Source organism: Mustelus asterias, chromosome 19 (assembly GCF_964213995.1).
Source record: "Mustelus asterias chromosome 19, sMusAst1.hap1.1, whole genome shotgun sequence".
Lineage (NCBI taxonomy): Eukaryota > Metazoa > Chordata > Chondrichthyes > Carcharhiniformes > Triakidae > Mustelus > Mustelus asterias.
In genome coordinates this window covers 14,357,068-14,377,319 of record NC_135819.1, presented here as the reverse complement: position 1 = coordinate 14,377,319, position 20,252 = coordinate 14,357,068, and the positions used below count along the sequence as shown (strand labels likewise).

The following is a 20,252-nucleotide window of genomic DNA, read 5'->3' as shown; positions in this document are numbered from 1 at the left end:
TGTTAAGACCATAAGACATAGAAGCAGAATTAGGCCATTCAGCCCTTCGAGTCTGCTCCCTCATTCAATCATGGCTGATATTTTTCACATCGCCATTCTCCTGCCTTTTCCCCATAATCCTTGACCCCTTATTAATTAAGAACCTATCTATCTCTGTCTTAAAGACACTCAATAACCTGCCCTCCACAGCCTTTTGCAGCAAAGAGTTCCACAGATTCACCACTCTGGCTGAAGAAATTCCTCATCTCTGTTTTAAAGGATCGTCCCTTTAGCCTGAGGTTGTGCCCTCCGGTTCTAGTTTTTCCTACTAGTGGAAACATCCTCCCCATTTCCACTCTATCCAGGCCGCAGTAGCCTGTCAGTTTCAATAAGATCCCCCTCATCCTTCTGAACCACAACGAGTACAGACCCAGAGTCCTCAACTGTTCCTCATATGACAAGCAAGTGTGAATGTAAGCCTACTTGTGACGCTAATAAATAGGTTTTCCACAGCACCTCTGCAATCTAAGTGGTGTAAGACTCCACTGTTGTTATGGGGTTGGATTTTGATATCAATGGCTGGCACAGTGGTTAGCACTGCTGCCTCACAGCGCCAGGGACCCGGGTTTGATTCCGGCCTTGGGTGACTGTGGAGTTTGCACATTCTCCCCATGTTTGTGTGGGTTTCCTCCGGGTGCTCTGGTTTCTTCCACAGTCCAAAAGATGTGTAGGTTAAGTGGATTGACCATGCTAAATTGCCCCCTTAGTGTCCCAAGATGTGTAGGTTTGATGGATTAACATGGTAAGAGGGCCTGGGTAAGATATTCTATCAGAGATTTGGTGCAGACTTGATGGGCCAAATGGCCTATTTTGCACTGTAGAGATTAAATGCTGAAGGATCTTACATATTTCTAATCATGATTGTGTGAGACTTGGAGGGGAACTTGTTCCCATACAGCGTTGTTGAATGGTTCAAGTAGGAAGCTCACCACCTTCTTCTCAAATTAGGAAGCTGAAATAAATGCTAACATCATCAGCATCCCATGAATGATTTTTTAAAATCTCTACCTGTTAATCCCTGTCTTTGCACGGTGGCACAGTGGTTAGTGCTGCTGCCTCACAGCACCACGGATCCGGGTTCGATTCCCAGTCTGGGTCAATGCCTGTGTGGCGTTTGCACATTCTCCTGGTGTCTCTGTGGGTTTCCTCCGTGTGCTCCGGTTTCCTCCCACACTCCAAAGATGTGCAGGTTAAGTTGATTGGCCGTGATAAATTTCCCCTCGGTGTCAGGAGGATTAGGAGGGTAAACATGTGGGGTTACGGGGATGAGACCTGGATGGGATTGTTATCGGTGCAGACTCGATGGGCCAAATGGCCTCCTCCTGCACTGCGATTAACGCAATATGATGTTTTTCCCCTAGCGCTACTCCGGGTCACTGAGACCAGTTACAGATACCTCACCAGAACCATAACTGAGATAAGCTAGCACTGCATCTCAAACAACACTCAGAACTTTTGATTTGAAATTTTCATTTTTATTATCTGTTTATCATTTAAGGAATGATTGCACTTCATTTGAGGCACCAAGTGTCAAGAGTCAGGCACTCCCAGGCCATGTTAAAGGTGAATCATGCTGCCTCTTTGCAGTAACATACAGGGGAGATAGCAGAAAGTGAAAGTGTTTGTTGCAAAGCTCTAAACAACGTAATGTCACGGACAGGATGGAGCCAATGCCTCTAGATTTCCTTTTCCCAATCTCCTATACTAATGACGGTAGCAGAATGGTTGTTACTGGTCTAGCAATTAGTGTAGCAATGATCTGCAGGCAAAAATTACCTCTCACAAAATACGTTAAAGTTAAAGTTTATTTATTAGTCACAAGTAGGCCTACATTCACACTGCAATGAAGTTACTGTGAAAATCCCCTCGTCGCCACACTCCGGCGCCTGTTCGAGGACACTGAGGAAGAATTTATCATGGCCAATGCACCGAACCAGCATGTCTTTCGGATGGTGGGAGGAAACCCTTCTAGACACGGGGAGAACGTGCAGACTCCACACAGACAGTGACCCAAGCTGGGAATCAAACCCAGGTTCCTGGCAGTGCTAATCTTAGTGAACTAGATGTGTTTTTAATGACAACCTGGTAATTGCATGGTCACAATTATGATACTAAATTTTTATTCCAGATTTAATTGAATTCAAGTTCCCTAGTTGCTGTGGTGGGATTTGAACATGTCCAGACCTCTGAATTCTTGGTCTAGTAAGAACTATGATAACATACCCTTCAAAAACTATAAACAGACCATAAGGATTTTTGCCCCCTCTTCTATTTCCCTCTAATTAAGGCCTTTTGTATATTTATTTGTGTGATGGTGGCACAGTGGGTTAGCACTGCTGCCTCACAGCTCCAGGGACCCGGGTTCAATTCCCAATTTGGATCACTGTCTGTGTGGAGTTTGTACATTCTCCCCATGTCTGCGTGGGTTTCCTCCGGGTGCTCCGGTTTCCTCCCACAGTCCAAAGATATGCACGTTACATAGAAACATAGAAAACTACAGCACAAAACAGGCCCTTCGGCCCCACAAGTTGTGCCGAACATATCCCTATCTTTTAGGCCTACCTATAACCCTCCATCCTATTAAGTCCCATGTACTCATCCAGGAGTCTCTTAAAATACCCTATTGAGTTTGCCTCCACCACCACCACTGACGGCAGCCGATTCCACTCGCCCACCACCCTGTGTGAAAAACTTCCCCCAAACATTTCCCCTGTACCTACCCCCCAGCACCTTAAACCTGTGTCCTCTCGTAGCAGCCATTTCCACCCTGGAAAAAAGCCTCTGAGAGTTCACTCGATCTATGCCTCTCAACATCTTATACACCTCTATTAGGTCTCCTCTCATCCTACGTCTCTCCAAGGAGAAAAGACCGAGCTCCCTCAGCCTATCCTCATAAGGCATGCCACTCAATCCAGACAACATCCTTGTAAATCTCCTCTGCACCCTTTCAATCTTTTCCACATCCTTCCTGTAATGTGGCGACCAGAACTGAGCACAGCTGGCCATGCTAAATTGCCCCTTAGTGTCCTGGGATGTGTATGTTAGCAGGGTATATATGTGGGATTGTTGTCGGTGCAGGCTTGATGGGTCAAATGGCCTCCTTCTGCACTGTAGAGTTTCTATGATTCTATGTTCCACAAGTAGGCTTACATTAACACTGCAATGAAGTTACTGTGAAAATCCCCTCGTCGCCACACTCTGGTGCCTGTTCGGGTACACTGAGGGAGAATTTAGCATGGCCAATGCATCCTAACCAGCACATCTTTCAGACTGTGGGAAGAAACCGGAGCACCCGGAGGAAACCACGCAGACACGGGGAGAACGTGCAGTCTCTGCACAGACAGTGCCCCCAAGCCAGGAATTGAACTCAGGTCCTTAGTGCTGTGAGGCAGCAGTGCTAAACACTGTATGTTGTTTCCATTTTGCCTCCTTGTACCTGGCACTATGTACAATTATAGAGAGTTGGCTGTAAACACAGTATAATTCTAGTGAGATTTGGACCAGTTTTTAATCATTCAGAATAGAAGCTTTAGTCCATGGCAGTCTGAGCCCGTATCTCATGCTAATCAGTTGACACCAAAGCCAGCAGAATTCCATTTAACTCAGCTGTAAACCAATTTGTTTCTCCTCCACTTTGCATCGCTTCTGCAGTCACCTTGTCTTTTTTCATGTATATTCTGAAACTGTTGTTCCAATAGGGTCAAAGTAATATCAATATGTAATTCTGCAGCTGTGCCCTCGCATCACTGGGTTGATGTTACAATTGGATTGAGTGCTTGGAGCTGCACTGGTGGTTTGATAGTGCAGGGGGAGATTCATTGGACTGGTGGTCTGATAGTGTAGGGGGACAGGGGTGGCACGATAGCACAGTGCTTCACAGCGCCAGGGACCCGGGTTCGATTCCTGGCTTGGGTCACTGTCTGTGTGGAGTCTCCCCGTGTCTGCGTGGGTTTCCTCCGGGTGCTGCGGTTTCCTCCCACAGTCTGTAAGACGTGCTGGTTAGGTGCATTGACCCCGAACAGGCGACTCAGGAATTTCACAGTAACTTCATTGCAGTGTTAATGTAAGCCTTACTTGTGACTAATAAATAAACTTTAACTTAAAAAAAAAGATTAATTGGACTAGTGGTCTGATCGTGTAAGGTGGAAAGTAATTGTTAACACATCACGAGGGGAAGAGATCACAACTTCTGAAACATCGATACAGAAAAGGACACGAGTGACAAGCAGCAGTTTGGCAGATGAGATGTCTCTCTTACTTCGCCAACTTTATTTGGGACCGTAACAACTCCCTTACAATCGTCAGGAATGCAACGGTTAACCGGGAACTCTAAAAAGCTGATACATAATGTTACAGCTACTCTCAACCAAGCTAGAGATCATTCTAATGTGATTTTGATATCCCACACGTCAAGTCAGTTGGTTGTAGTATTAGGAGTCTAACAGGATACTGGTGTGGGGTGGTACATGCACACAATAACACTCGAAAGCTATTTACAACATTTTTGTTCAGTACCAAAAACGGATTGTGTTCAGCCCCTGAAGAATTGTTTTTTAGGTAGTGTAGACAGTACAATGTAACGGTAGCAGGTGGAAATGAGCAGGTTCCACCTAAATTCAACATAAAATCATAGAATCCCTACAGTACTGAAGGAGGCCATTCAGCCCATCGAGTCTGCATCGACAACAATCCCACCCAGGCCCTATCCCTGTAAACCCACATATTTGCTCTGCTAATCCCTCTAACCTACGCATCCCAGGCCAATCCACCTAACCAGCACATCTTTGGACTTTGGGAGGAAACCTGAGCACCTGGAGGAAACCCACACATAGAACATGCAAACTCCACACAGACAGCGACCCAAGCCGGGAATCTATCTGGTGTGCTTTGAGCTGATGTAACTGTGCAGGCTTCTGGGTTTTTAATACAGTATGTAGCACACATACAGTTCGGGCTAACATAGCTCTCCCAGTCTGTGCTGAGTTACTCACTGCTCATGTTTATTCTACATTCAATCACAGATTTCTTATCAAGAAATTGCTCTTATGAACTCTTGTTGCAAAATGCAGAGGTGTGGACAGCTGATAACAGCGAAATTTCAGTTTTTGAAAAAGTTATTTATATCACAAGTAGGCTTACATTAACACTGCAATGAAGTTACTGTGAAAATCCCCCAGTCACCACACTCCAGCGCCTGTTCGGGTACACCGAGGGAGAATTTAGCATAGCCAATATAGACTGAGGGGGGAAACTGGAGCACCCGGAGGAAACCCACGCAGACATAGGAAAAATGTGCAGATTCCGCACAGACGGTGACCCGAGCAGGGAATCGAACCCGGGTTCCTGGCGCTGAGGCAGCAGTGCTAACCACTGTGCCATTTAAAAAAAAAATCTGCTGCTATTTCTGGTCCATATAAGTTCACACAGTGCCTCTCTACGCACTGGGGCATCAGGGGAACCAAAGTCCAAAGCATAGATCCTCAGGCGAAAGGTTAAAATCCCCAAAGATTCTGGCTCACGAAGCAACCCTGAATGAAATGTGGTTTTCAGAAATTTACTCTTTCGTGGGCACACGGGGTGGCAGAAATGACACGTCAACACTTGTCGTTCACCCCTAATTGCTCAGAGGCCAGACCAAATAAGGATGGCAGATTTCCTTCCCTAAAAGGACATTAGTGAACCAGATGGGTTTTTAAAACAATGGATGATAGTTTCATGATCACCATTAGAGACTAGCTTTCAATTTCAGATTTTATTAATTGATTTTTTAAGTTGCACCAGCTGCCAGGGTTGGATTTAAACACCACCCTACAGCACAAGCCTGGCTCTCTGACACTACTACACCACCTCACCCCACGTAACTACAGATCAATTTCCAGGCATAAAGCTGAGTTCCCATATCAGCCCCCGCTCTCAACAAACAACTTTCATTTGTCTCAGAAACATAGAACTGTTTGGCACACTTTTCAGCACTTGGAGTGGGTGTACCATTCCAAGAGAAATGAAATTGGATCCATGAAACAGTGCCAACTGCGACCCTATACCTTTGAAAATTATTTGTGGTTAAGTCAGGGAAAGATAACACAAAGTATGCAGTGTTGTTATTTAGCTTAAAAGCACTGTGGCATATTCACATGATCTGTGCCACAAGGCAGTGCTTTGTACAACACTCGGTATACCATGTACGCAGTGATGGGCAAGTGAGTGGGCTGCATGAGTGGCCTTCCTTCATCTCAGTGGACCACAAGATTGAAATCGGGCTTGTTCACTAACCGTGACCAAGATGAAATACATTTAATACACGCCGAATATTTCATAACAAGTTATAGAAAATGCTTCATCATTTATACATGAATAGAACTGTTGACTTCAAATGGTTAACAAAAGAAATATTGACACTTTGGACACAACACGGCTCCCACAGTCAATGTTGTGAGCAATCAACACGCACCTCGCTTCACTCGACCTTGCTTTAAAGTTTAAGTTTTATTTATTAGTCACAAGTAGGCTTACATTAACACTGTAATGAAGTTACTGTGAAAATCCCCTAGTCGCCACACTCTGTTGCCTGTTCGGGTAACACTGAGGGAGAATTTAGCACAGCCAATCCACCTTACCAGACTGTGGGAGGAAACCGGAGCACCCGGAGGAAACCCATGCAGACACGGGGAGAATGTGCAAACTCCACACGGACAGTGACCCAAGCCGGGAATCGAACCCTGGGTCCCTGGTGCTGTGAGGCAGCAGTGCTAACCACCGTGCCGCCCCAACGTGCGAATCACGTCAGTCACACCGGTAGGAAAAACAATCTACACGGATGGAAATCAGCGGAATGCGGCAACTCTGCCCATGGGCAACAGTCAACACAATATCTCATGGGGGCCACACTCAGAACCAAGATGGGCTGCTCGGAGGGGGAGGGGGGAGGGGGTTTACAGGTTGCCCTCCACTGAGGGGAACCAAGATGGGCTGCTCGGAGGGGGGGGGGGGGGGGGAGGGGGTTTACAGGTTGCCCTCCACTGAGGAAGGGAAAAGACTAAACTTCCGTCAAGTCTTTGTTCATCCACAAGCCTTTCTACAACAAAAATGTGGAGAATTCCAACAAATAAAGAAAATTACAACACAGGAATAGACCCTTTGACCCTCCAAGCCTGCAACGACCATGCTACCCGAATCACATCAGTCACACCAGGAGGAGGTCACAAATTAGCTACCCAAATCTAAATGGATTTGCATTAAGTATTCTTTTAGTTCTCAAAATGCAGGAGTGCGCTGGTGGTCCAATGATGCAGGCAAAAACATCAAAAGAAGTGCCACACTTAAGTTGTGAAGTAAACAGCCACACGTCAGTGAAAGCTTGTGCAGTGGTGAGGGGACATTGCAGATTGGAAAACGCTTGCGAATTTCAGACTTCCAGGCAGAAGAATCCAGCATTGTGACTGGCTTTTTTTATTTTTATCATCTTTTAAGACTGCTTTGCATGCAAAACATATAGCATGGCACTGCAAAGTGTCACTGATACATCAGATACTAGACATGTACACCAATGGTTATGTGACTACTGTTAGCTGCTTTGTATATTGTAGGCAAGTATTGGATTTTAGAAGGCAAACTCTAAATATCAGTAAAAACTCAGTAGCCAAACAAATGAGCCAGGGTACTGGCATTTCACTTTTTAGACAAAACCAAGTGAGCATTCCAGAACATTCCTTTGCCCCACACTGACACCCTCAAAACTTGATTGAAGATCTTTTGTGGCCATATTTTGAAGGGTTGGCAGTAATGTGAAGTTAAATTAAACAGTGAGTGTTACGTTCTGGGGGCAAATGTTCAGGAAAGGTCAAATATTTGAATGAGAAGGCCACATTTAGCATCTGTGGATCACCAAGAAAGGGAAAACTAATCTTTAATTATCCACCGACAGATTGGAACACCAGCACCAAATGAAATCCTTGATACCAAAATCCAGATTAGTCAGAGATTGTGAATGATAAGAGTTTAAATTCTTCACCACCATCTTTGCTTGGGTAAAACGGCATTGATTCTGGATAAAGGAAGGTTGGAATCGATTCCATGGCTGGTATTTTCCATGATACATTTCACACCGGGTTCACCATCTTACCCGCCAGAGCGGAAAGGTCCAAGCTGTGACGAGATTGAGTGTCAATTCATCCAGGTTTTGGCCGACCTAAATGTCCGCGCGGGCAAGGGGGCCAGGCATTCTCGAGATGGTCCAGCGTGGTCAAAATAATCTCCAATCTGTCCATTTATTACAAACAAACTTCCAGAACCCCCTCATCAATTCAATACACCACAGCTAGTTGCACATAATTAGGAGGTTCAGATTCAGTTCCCACACCCCACAATTTATTTTTTAAAAAAAGGCTATTTCTCATCTCCCACGTGAATTTACAAGTCGATTCACAGCCAATTTGCAAACTGCAAAGCCCTCTCTTAGCAAGCGACAATTGATCAAATATCCCACAGCAACACCGGAGACAGATTGTTGGGACAGAATATCACAGCTCCCTTGCTCTTTTAAAAACATTATGGGATCCTGCACACCCATCCGAGGAGAGACAGGGCTTTGGCTTAACATTGCATTCCAAAGACCTCGGACAGTGCAGCAGTCCCTCAGTCCGATAACTGTGCAGTTCTATGTACTATTGAGAGAGGCTACAAGCTACAGCTTGACCCAGTGATGAAAGTGCCACCCTTCGTTTTAAGGCTGACACTTCAAAAGACGTTGACAACTTGGTTATAATTCCATTGGATTTTGATACCCTCCAGTGACTCTCCCAAACTGCTATTTGCAAACCAGCCCAGATAGCAGGCTATTCAGCCGCCAAAGCATCACATTCAATCTGACACACACGCACACACACCAAACAGGAATGGGAACCATGCCGGATTTCCCCCTCCCTAACTCAGGAAGAACTGAAGGCAACTTCCTAACCTGGCCAGGATGAACTAACTCAGCAAAGCCACAGGATTGATGACCGAGCCATTCATCGCTGAACTATTTACGGAGTGAATAACGCAGTTTCATTTGATAATGGGTGGTTTTTTTTGGTCCCTTTACTTCAAGTTAAGTTTGAAAAGCGAGAGAAAAAAAAGAATCTTATAGAACAAAACTGTTAGTGCTTCTGCCCTCCCTCCAGAGAGTGAGAACTCCTATAGTGGCAGGTTCCTCGAAACACTAACAAGACTCCCAACATATTGTCCAAGTGACCATTCTTCATGCGAGAGCGTACAGCAAGCCCTGGACACCTGACCCATGTGACGGTGTCGCTAATGTTCTCAGTAACACCCAAATGCATCTTTCAGTCGAGGCAGTTAAGACTGTGGATGATTGTTTTAGCTTCCCAGCCCCAACTAATACTGTACATCTGAAATCAGCTAACCAAACGCACAGGCCAAACGTTACTCTCTGGCTTGCATGGCTCAGTCCTGGGCGAGTTATACGCGGAGTTTCTGCCTCTGACGGCAGATACCTTAAACAGCAGCACATTGGAGAGAAAAGAGGAATGACAACTCAATCCTCAAATCAGCCACCGTCACCAATGCCCCCCCCGCCCACACACACAGACAAATATGAACGATGCTGATGAGACCAAGATGATGAGTAGGAAAATATAAGGTGGGTTACACAGTGCCTGGGAATATCTCACACCCTCAATCAATTGGCCAGAAAGGGTGCCACTGAAAATATGGAATTAACAAAGGCACAGCCAGGAAGACTTGGACAGAGAGAGGGGAATAATTTAAAGAGCAGTCAAAATTACTAATTTGTTATATTCAAGGAAACATCTTCTAACAGTCTACAATCTAAGCCTAGTCTATCGTGTCTATCCCTCCCCACCCCATTTAACTTCACATCCAAATATCTACAGGTCTAAGTGATATTACGGATAAATCCTGTACAAAATCAGGAGTTTGCAGTGAGGGTCCTATGGAGATCCAGCGTGAAGCTGCAGTTTCAGGTTACAGTGACAGTTCCTCCTGACTGAAAAGACAGCAACCATGGGGGCAGGCCGCTTTGCAACGTGTAAGATACGGCCAGCGTCCTGACTTCTCGTTCCTCCCTCTCCGGCTATTGCTGGCCAGCCAGCCACTACCGTGGCCCCGGGAGTTCCACCAAATCAACTCTTCCGCTCTCCTCATCCCACCTCCCTGCAACCCGTTAACTGAGGAAGAGGTGCTCTTTTTCGCCGCTCTGGTAGATCGTTAGCAGTTCAACACCAACTCATTCTGCCGGGATTTGAGCAGATACGTGGACCATTTTGACATCAGTCTGCTTTGGGCGCTGCCAGACGCGCAGGCTTAGTTGGTTTGGGGGTTGGGGGGGGGGGGGGGGGTGGGGGGAGATTCAAGCATTAGACAAGAAGCGACGTCTCACTAGCACTGCTGGAAGATGAAGCAGTTAAAAACCAGCTGCGTCGATTATAACGAGAGCTTTGTAATAATGTTCAACTGAATACATTTGAGGTAGTTTTTGCGAACTCGAGAGAAACATTTCCTAGTCCCGCCCCGTATTCTGCGCCCACTTTAGCCACCTGCCTCCACACTGCCCAGCCTGCTTTAATTCTGCCAGGGCAGTCCCACACATCGAGCCACTCACTGCCCGTCCCATCAGGGGACACACTTAAGTGGTCACATTCGCAGCTTTGTCCCTCTGGATAGGTCCGTCCCCAGGAAGGACCTCACAGCGAAGGCCAGTCAGGACTCGGAATCAAATCACTGATCCCCAAACGTTAGAGCTGTAGCCAACAGACCTCCAGAAACAAGTCCTACTACTGCCTCTTTACAGTTCAGCTCTTGATGTTAATAATATAATACTTCTGATCAAAAAAACACAAGTGCCTCACCAGCACCAGTCAAGCACTGGGCTCCTCCTAATGCAGGGAGGTGCCTGACCAGCCAGAGATCAAACCAGCTTCTCCCCACGTTTTAGCCGGCTTGGCGCGCACACTTGCCAAAGGGCCAGCGGAATATACAATATTGTATACAAGCTTCAAAAATTGGCTACGGTTCCGTAGCTAATAACCGGAGGCACAAAAGAACAAATATGCATGGAGTTTTTTGGTTTTTGTTTACTGACAACTGGAGCTATATCGTGCATGTTATAAAAAATAAAGGTTAAAAGTGTCTGGAAATCATGTTCAGAACAGGACCTGGGACAGAGGGAAACTGTACACAAAAAAAAAATCACACTTTGAAAGTGGGCAGGATGTTGAAAATTAAACAATGCATTGGATTTTTTTTGTTTGCAAGCGTTGTTTTCAAACCACAAATCCAAATAAATATATATTTCAGGCGGTCAAAAAAAAAATCTCATACTGGCTGTACAGTGAGGGCAACGAGTGGAGGACTTGGATCGTGACGATTGTAAAATATAATACAGTTCTTGGCTGCATGAGCACTCGGATGTGGCTATTTAACAAGAGGCCGGGTTTTGTCATCGTCGCTGCACTGATGTGCTTTGTATTTCTTCACCTCTGCCATGTATTTGGCCCACGCGTCTCCTCCACGCGCCTCAGCCTGGAGAGAGAGTGGAAATAAAAGCAGATAGGTTAAACTGTGCATTTGACAGAAGCTGCACTGGGGCAAAGGCGGGGCTGTACTTCAGTACCACAGCCAAGGGCTCTGGATTCTAAACCGGCTACAATGCCAGAAGAGATTCGTTGGATGTTTCAGAAACCATAGAATCTTATAGTGCAGGAGGCCGCCATTTGGCCCATCGAGTCTGCACCGACCACAACCCCACCCCACACATTTACCCCATTAATTCCTCTAACCTACGCATCCCAGGACAATAAGGGGCAATTTAGCACGGCCAATCTACCCAGCCCGCACATCTTTCAGACTGTGGGAGGAAACCGGAGCACCCGGAGGAAACCCAAACAGACACGGGGGAGAATGTGCAGACTCCACACAGACAGTCACCCGAGCCAGGAATCGAACCCGGGTCCCTGGCGCTGTGAGGCAGCAGTGCTAACCACTGTGCCACCATGCCAATAATAAACCACTGTTCTGATTTTGTCTTTCCTGAAGGCACTGACTTTTTACATTCCACACCTCACCCAAGGAGGCATTCTTGAGCCTACCCTGGGAAGATCGAAAAGTATTTAATTAATAGTGGAGCAATATGAGCTAACCTGTTGTCACCCACGGGTGCCTAGATTGTCAATAATATTTGGCTGAGATTAGGAAACACAGCAGGAAATAGACAGAAAGCACCGGTTTAAAAATGTAAAAATGCCTTAAACAGTTCAACTTAAGGCTTAAATGGTACACTGATGAACAGACAAACAAGATTTTGTTTAATTCTGAGCACTGGACTTTAGGAAGGGTGTCAAAGCCTGTGACAGACTGCAGAAGATACTCACTAAAATGACACTTAGAGACACTCAGTTACCTGCATAAAGTGCAGAAGTTGGATTGTTCTTAGAATGGACAAGGTTAAGAAAACATTGGATGGAGGTGTTTAAAGCACGGTGGCACAGTGGTTAGCACTGATGCCTCACAGCGCCAGGGACCCGGGTTCTATTCCGGCCTTGGGTCACTGTCTGTGCGGAGTCTGCACGTTCTCCCCGTGGGTTTCCTCCGGGTGCTCCGGTTTCCTTCCGCAGTCTGAAAGACATGCTGGTTAGGGTGCATTGGCCGTGCTAAATTCTCCCTCAGTGTACCCGAACAGGCGCCTGAGTGTGGCGACTAGGGGATTTTCACAGTAACTTTAGTGTTAATGTAAGCCTACTTGTGACACTAATAAATAAACAAAATCAGGAATGGTTTTGATAAGAGTCAATAAGGAGAAACTGTTTCCACTGGAAGTGTCAGTAACCAGAGGAAAAATATTTAAGAGATGAATCAGCAAAGGGGTGACATGGAAAAACTTTGGCTACGATTTGGAATGCACTACTTAAAAAGGACTGGTGGAAGCAGATGCAATACATTATTAGATGGGAATTGGGTACCTACTTGAAGGGCTATAAGGGAGAAAGCAGAATAGCGGGACTAGCTGGATATGAAAATACATTTGAACATACAAAATAGGAGCAGAAGGTGGCCATTCGACCCCTCGAGCCCTCTTAGCCAGTCAGTAAGATCATGGCCAATCTGATGGAATCTCCTGATTCCACATTCCCATCTACTTCCGATAGCCTTCGATTCCCTTGCCCCGATAACATTGATCCCGGTGGAACAGTAACTACTTGCCGAGCACGTTCAAACCCATTGACAACTTTTCACCGAGTAGCCACCTGCTTTTGGTTCACGGGGAAAAATGATCACTACCTCGTGTATAAAATCATGAGGGGCCATAGATAGGATGAACACACGTAGTTTTTCTCCCCCAGGGAAGGGGAATTTAAAACTAGAGGGCATAGGTTTTAAGGCGAGAGGGGAAAGATTTAAAAGGGATCTGAGGGTGATGCGTCTATGGAATGAGCTGCCAGAGAAAGTGGTTGAGGCAGTTTCGATAGCAACATCGAAACAGCATTGGGATAAGTACATGGATGGGAATATGGGCCAAACATATTGGGGAACTGGGACTAGCTGGGAGGGCACCATGGTCAGCATGGACCAGTTGGGCCGAAAGGCCTGTTTCCTTGCTGTATTGCGTTATGACTATCACTCTAACCACATAACCAGCACATGCACAAAGGTCTGCATCATTCTATAAAGTGAAAAGTTAAGTCAACACAAGGACAGCTTACTGACAATAAAATTTAACAAAAGGGCAGCTTCAGAGGCTGCAGAGATGATGTCTCCTTTCAATAATATACACGGGAAGAGACTAGCTGCCCCCCATCAACGTAAATACAGTCAAATGCTTCATCAACAAAAGTAGCACACGTGCACACAGGTTTCAGGGTAGATTGCACAAAGATCGTATCACAGTCAAAGGGCTACTGAATCTTACCTCTTCTTCAGCCTTGTGTTTCTTGGCTACCATTCCTGTCTTGAGGGCTAGCTTTGCCCCACCTCGCCGCTTTCCCACCTGGGGTAAGGGACAGAAGACTGCAACCATTACACGAGCGCTTGGAGCTGCAATGTCAATGCTGCCCACTATGTAATAAAACAGGGATCCTGAAATTAGACCTCATTCCACAACAGAATGCATCTTCCCCCGTCAATGTCTCAATGCATTTCTAACATTCAGTACACAAGCTACTGCGAGCGGAGGCTGGCCATTCTTTACCCTCTCCTATAAGGCAGGAACGACCGTGTGGGGGTTTTTAATGAACCACCAATAAATAGCTCTTTGGACCTTTTCAGCACTGAATTAGCCAGACATTTAACGCGAACATTTGCAAGCCCGTCAATAGATACATAACAACTTTCTTGTAACAAAAGCTCGGCGACAAATTGAATTTCTTGTTGAATTTTCAATAGTTCCCAGTGATAAGAATTAAAACAGATCAAGTGGCATTACCTACATGCACATTATGAATAAATTTATGCTGTAAATCTGATTTTTAAACCGTCTCTTTTTTAAACAAGAATCTTAACTTGGAAACATAGAATTAAGCAGAAAAATAGTTTAACTGCTTCAGTGCAGTAGTGAAAACCCAGAAGGCTTTTCTATTGAATAAGTTATTTCAACTTCAGAAAGAAAAACTAAAGTTTCCTTCAGTTCAAATACATACAATTACTTTTCACACCTTTGCTGACACTCAGTGCAAGTGGAACTGAATTTGCTAATGCAAAGTTTAAAAGACCTTTTTGTTACCGCTGTGCTTTGTGGCCAGTGACTATGGGGTTTCCAACGGCAATTTAGGGCGGCACGGTGGCTAGCACTGCTGCCGCACAGCGCCAGGGTCCCGGCTTCGAATCCCGGTTTGGGTGACTGTCTGTGTGGAGTTTCTCCCCGTGTCTGCGTGGGTTTCCTCCGGGTGCTCCGGTTTCCTCCCAGTCTAAAGATGTGCGGGTTAGGTTGATTGGCCATGCTAAAATTAGTGTCAGGCGGGGGGGTGCACGCGCTAGCTAGGGTAAATGCATAGGGTAATGGGGATAGGGCCTGGGTGGGATTGTGGTCGGTGAAACTCAATGGGCTGAATGGCCTCCTTCTGCACTGCAGCGATTCTATGAATTTCTGACTAACCAGCTGGTCCAAAAGGTTTCAGTTTGAGGATCTGTATGTTCCATGGGTTTTGACATCATGGGTGAGTTCAGAAACAGACCACTTGGCTCCTTCACTATCTTTGCTGTTTTACTGAGCAGGGAACTCGCAATTAAAATCTAAAATCACGAATATGGTCACTGATCAAGCTGGCAGATCACCAAATGCCATATGTGGGCACCATCAGCTTTTAATGTTATGATCAGGGAGTGATCAGCAGCTGAGATTTCTGCTATTTGTTTTTTTTTTCCAAGGGGGATCTCAGAAGCTTTGGTACAAAATAATCCCAAATGCTTTCAAAGCTAGAGATAATGCTCAAAGATTATAAATGTGAAGCACTGCCTGGAGTGCGCTATTATTTAGATTACAGCATGTAGTGTCAGTGGTGGGTCTGCACCATGGCTACGATTACACACTGACTACCCACCAGTTTCTGGCCTTGAAGTAAAGGCTGCAGAACAACGAGCAGGAGGATCAGCACAGAGATAAACCTCTGCTCTGCCACTGTGGAAGAGCACTGCAACTAGGATTAGACAGGGTAGATTCAGAAAGAATGTTCCTGGTGGTGAGGGGGAGTTCAGAACCAGGGGTCATAGATTGAGGATAAGGGGGTAAGCCTTTTAGGACTGAGGTGAGGAGAAATTTCTTCACCCAGAGGGAGGTGAATGTGTGGAATTCACTCCCACAGAAAGTAGTTGAGGCCAAAAAGTTGTGTGATTTCAAGAAATTAGATTGTCACTGTCTGTGTGGAGTTTGCACATTCTCCTCGTGTCTGCGTGGGTTTCCTCCGGGTACTCCGGTTTCCTCCCACAGTCCAAAGATGTGCAGGTTAGGTTGATTGGCCATGCTAAAATTGCCCTTAGTGTCCTGAGATGCGTAGGTTAGAGGGATTAGTGGGTAAATGTGTAGGGATATGGGGGTAGTGCCTGGGTGGGATTGTGGTCGGTGCAGACTCGATGGGCCGAATGGCCTCTTTCTGTACTGTAGGGATTCTATTCTATTCTATATATAGCTCTTGGGGCTAAAGGGATCAAGGTATGAGGAGGGAAGGGAGATCAGGACCGAAGGGCCAAATGGCCTACTCCTGCTTCTCGTTTCTACATTTGAATGGCAATTAGCAGGTCGAGATACCTCCCTCAAGGGAAAACACTTAACATTAAGAAAGTAGCGGTATGTCCAACTAACTGGAGCCATGCTCATTAACATGTTTTGCAATCTACTGAAGGCTACGTTAGCACCAAGGGCTTGTAGATCTAATGCGACACTGAGTCGTTGTTTTAACATTGTACACTGCACCAGCAACATTGCCAATAATATTGGTTTTAATGCTCTAAACAAGACCATTTGTATGTTGCAATCGATCTCCACTGGGAAATAAGCCTGGCGGTTATTATTTTAACAAGAACTATTCATTTTGTATCCTTGTGGCTACCACAGGAGTTAGCAGCCTCACGGACAGTGAAGAAGTACCAGCCTTTAGAGTAATCTACACATTACAGATACCTGCACAAAAATGATCAGATACATTCCCAAACTTATCTTAAATCTATGTAACAAACAAGTATTTGGCCTGTCTAGCTGACGTCATGAACACACAGTGGAATACTTTTAGTTAATTAAGATTGCATTTTCATTAACCAAATTTAATCCTGTCTTCCTGCAATTAATTTGGATTTCCTGTAATTAATGTGGACAAAATAAACCAAAGACTGTTAGATTATCCTGCCCCATTAAATGTTTTAGTTTATCTATTAGTGTCACAAGTAGGCTTACATTAACACTGCAATGAAGTTAGTGAAAATCCTCTAGTCGCCACACTCCGGCGCTTGTTCGGGTACACTGAGGGAGAATTTAGCACGGCCAATCCACCTAACCAGCACGTCTTTCGGACTGTGGGAGGAAACCAGAGCACCCGGAGGGAACCCACGCAGACACGGGGAGAATGTGCAGACTCTGCACAGACAGTGACCCAAGCCGGGAATCGAACCCAGGTCCCTGGCGCAGTGAGGCAGCAGTGCTAACCACTGTGCCACCGTGTCACCCCAGGCGTGCTGTTTATGACAATGACGTGTTAGTGCTCAGTAACCAATGATATATGGTGTCATACCACATCACCTGGATTATCGAACAGATAATAACTCCAAAATAATTTCACCGTTCATATTAGGATGAAGACAACTACCAGGTTGCTCAATGGAATCAAAATTGGGACAAAACTGGAATGATACCATCATATTAGGGTGAAGAGAACTTCTGTAAAATATATAAAGGGACTGAGACAGTAATATAGTGCTATCTTTCTGAGCTAGTTATCATGTAACAGTTCCCTCAATTTTGTGCTTTTTGTAAAAAAAAATAGAATTGAAAACATACGCAGCCAGATCTAGCAATATTAGTTTATCTTTCTGATCTGAAATGTCTTTGATTCGGTCGCTGGGATTGGAAATGTAACCACCTGGGGCTAGTATATCGATGTTGCACTCCCAAGATGCAAGCTCATGCAAAAAGGATCTAAGAATTGAATGCTTATTCCAGAGAACCTGAACAACACTGAAGATGAATCATCCATCATCGTAATTTAAGTTAAAAATTCCTGACGATACAATTGTTAACAGCCTGAATGTTTAGTTTTACACCAGGTAAACTTGGGTAGGAATCTTTTGAACCGAGATTTAAAATCTTAAGAAAAACATAGTATCTTACCAGCAGCCAAAGGTGCAGCTGGAAGGATTGAAATGACTAAACCCATTCCTTCACATTTACCAGCTCCCTCAATGGAATCAGAAGTGGGAGAAAACTGGAACTATACCAGCATTCCTGGAACTCCCTTCCTAACAGCTCCATGGGTGTACCTACAACACATGGATTGCAGTGGGTTCACCACCAGCTTCTCAAGGGCAATCAGGGATGGATCATAAATGCTGGCCTAGCCAGCAACGTCCACACCCCATTAAAATGACGAAAAAAGGTCTTCCTGCGCAAGATTTCCAGAGATAACTTTTAATCTTCATTTGATGGCAGTTCGCCTGCTCCGGACACTAATATCCGTTCTTATTTGTTCCTCAGTGACTCTGCTGCACACTCTCAATGAATGCCCAGAGGGTATGACACTGCCTGTGTGAAATAAAGTGAAGGAAAGACAAAGATGCATTTATTTGATTTATGCCGACACTCTAGTTAAGAAAGCCCACCAACACCTCTACTTCCACAAGAGACTAAGGAAATTTGGCATGTCAGCTACAACTCTCACCAACTTTTACAGATGCACCATAGAAAGCATTCTTTCTGGTTGTATCACAGCTTGGTATGGCTCCTGCTCTGCCCAAGACCGCAAGAAACTAGAAAAAGGTTGTGAATGTAGCCCAGTCCGTCACGCAAACCAGCCTCCCATCCATTGACTCTGTCTACACTTCCCGCTGCCTCAACAAGGCAGCCATAATTAGGGACCTCACGCACCCCGGACATTCTCTCTTCCACCTTCTTCCATCGGGAAAAAGATGCAAAAGTCTGAGGTCACATACCAACTCAAGAACAGCTTCTTCCCTGCTGCCGTCAAATTTCTGAATGGACCTGCCTTGCATTAAGTTGATCTTTCTCTGCACCCTAGCTATGACTGTAACACTACATTCTGCACTCTCCTTCCCTTCTCTATGAACGGTATGCTTTGTCTGTATAGTGTGCAAGAAACAATACTTCTCGCTGTATCCCAATACATGTGACAATAATAAATCAAATCTTCATTAGGTTTGCGTCAGTGCAAAGTGGTTGTGACCCAAATTGAAGTTAAACTGTACTGTGTAATGGGCATTGAAACTTGAAATTAGTCCAAACCAAAACCGAGCAAACAGGCTCTTAATTCTTGCACTGCACACCCAAATTATTTCACTTTTCTTTTCCCCATCCTGCCTCACCAGCATGCTGACATGGATGCAGACGTTTAAGGGGAAACATGTCTTAGTATTTTTATAGCAACTTTTGAATTATATTTAATTTTTTTCTGGGAAACACTTTTACATTTCAGGCTGCTGGTGTCAGCATCAAGAACTCCCAGGTCAGGCATTACACATACTTGAAAAATAAAGTTCCCTCTGGCCTGTATGAATCTATCTCAGCTCAATGATCAGAAGACATTCGATGGCATTGATTTGACATCTTTCCATTTTGCATGCCATTTTTTGGGTCAGATTGCCAATTACAAACTGGATTGAGACTACTCTAATTTATTTCCCCACAGGATCCTTACCATCCAGCAAGTGGGATGTTACCCATCAGTACGGACCAGATTTGAACCCACACCTTAAAAGCTGAACGATCATTCAATCCAGTGCAGCACTCACAATGCAAGTACTTTCTCCAGCAGGGATAAATTTTAGAAAGCCACGGAACTATGGGATCACGTTAACCGGTATGCTAGTTGCGTCAAACATGCACTTTTATAACCATAAGACCATAAGACATAGGAGCAGAATTAGGCCACTCGGCCCAGCGGGTCTGCTCCGCCATTCAATCATGATATTTTTCTCATCCTTATTCTCCTGCCTTTTCCCCATAATCCCTGATCCTCTTATCTATCTCTGTCTTAAAGACACTTAATGACCCGGCCTCCACAGCCTTCTGCGGCAAAGAGTGCCACAGATTCACCACTCTCTGGCTGAAGAAATTCCTCCTCATCTCGGTTTTAAAGGATCGTCCCTTCAGCTGAGGTTGTGCCCTCTGTTTCTAGTTTTTCCTGCTAGTGGAAACATCCTCTCCACGTCCACTCTATCCAGGCCTCGTAGTATCCTATAAGTTTCAATAAGATCCCCCCTCATCTTTCTAATCTCCAACGAGTACAGACCCAGAGTTCTCAACCGTTCCTCATACGACAAGCTCTTCATTCCAGGGATCATTCTTGTGAACCTCCTCTTGACCCTTTCCAAGGCCAGCACATCCTCCCTTAAAGTGATTAAACGTTTTTGATCGAGTGAAACAAATGGAGGAAAAGGCTCACAAAGAGCATAAAAGGGAACTTTCAGATTTGTAACCAAGCTCTTCCAAATGTGAAGCTGCATTACATTAGCACTCTAATCGTCGTGACAATGGTACCATA

At 45.1% G+C, this 20,252-nt stretch overlaps 1 protein-coding gene and 1 long non-coding RNA gene across 2 annotated transcripts in view; both read right to left on the bottom strand.

Annotated features, from left to right (window-relative positions):
• The window catches only part of LOC144507797 (uncharacterized), a 266,778-nt gene that overhangs the window by 234,682 nt on the left and 11,844 nt on the right, over positions 1–20,252 (bottom strand). The gene's annotated exons all lie outside the window — the stretch shown is intronic.
• trir (telomerase RNA component interacting RNase) overlaps positions 1–20,252 on the bottom strand; it is a 76,716-nt gene that overhangs the window by 50,561 nt on the left and 5,903 nt on the right. Inside the window, exons 2-3 of the mRNA XM_078235094.1 lie at positions 13,964–14,041; positions 177–11,580 (exon numbers count right to left, since the gene is read on the bottom strand). Coding sequence (XP_078091220.1) covers positions 11,473–11,580; positions 13,964–14,041 — 186 coding nt within the window. The 3' untranslated portion in view covers positions 177–11,472. The remainder of the gene's footprint in view (positions 1–176; positions 11,581–13,963; positions 14,042–20,252) is intronic.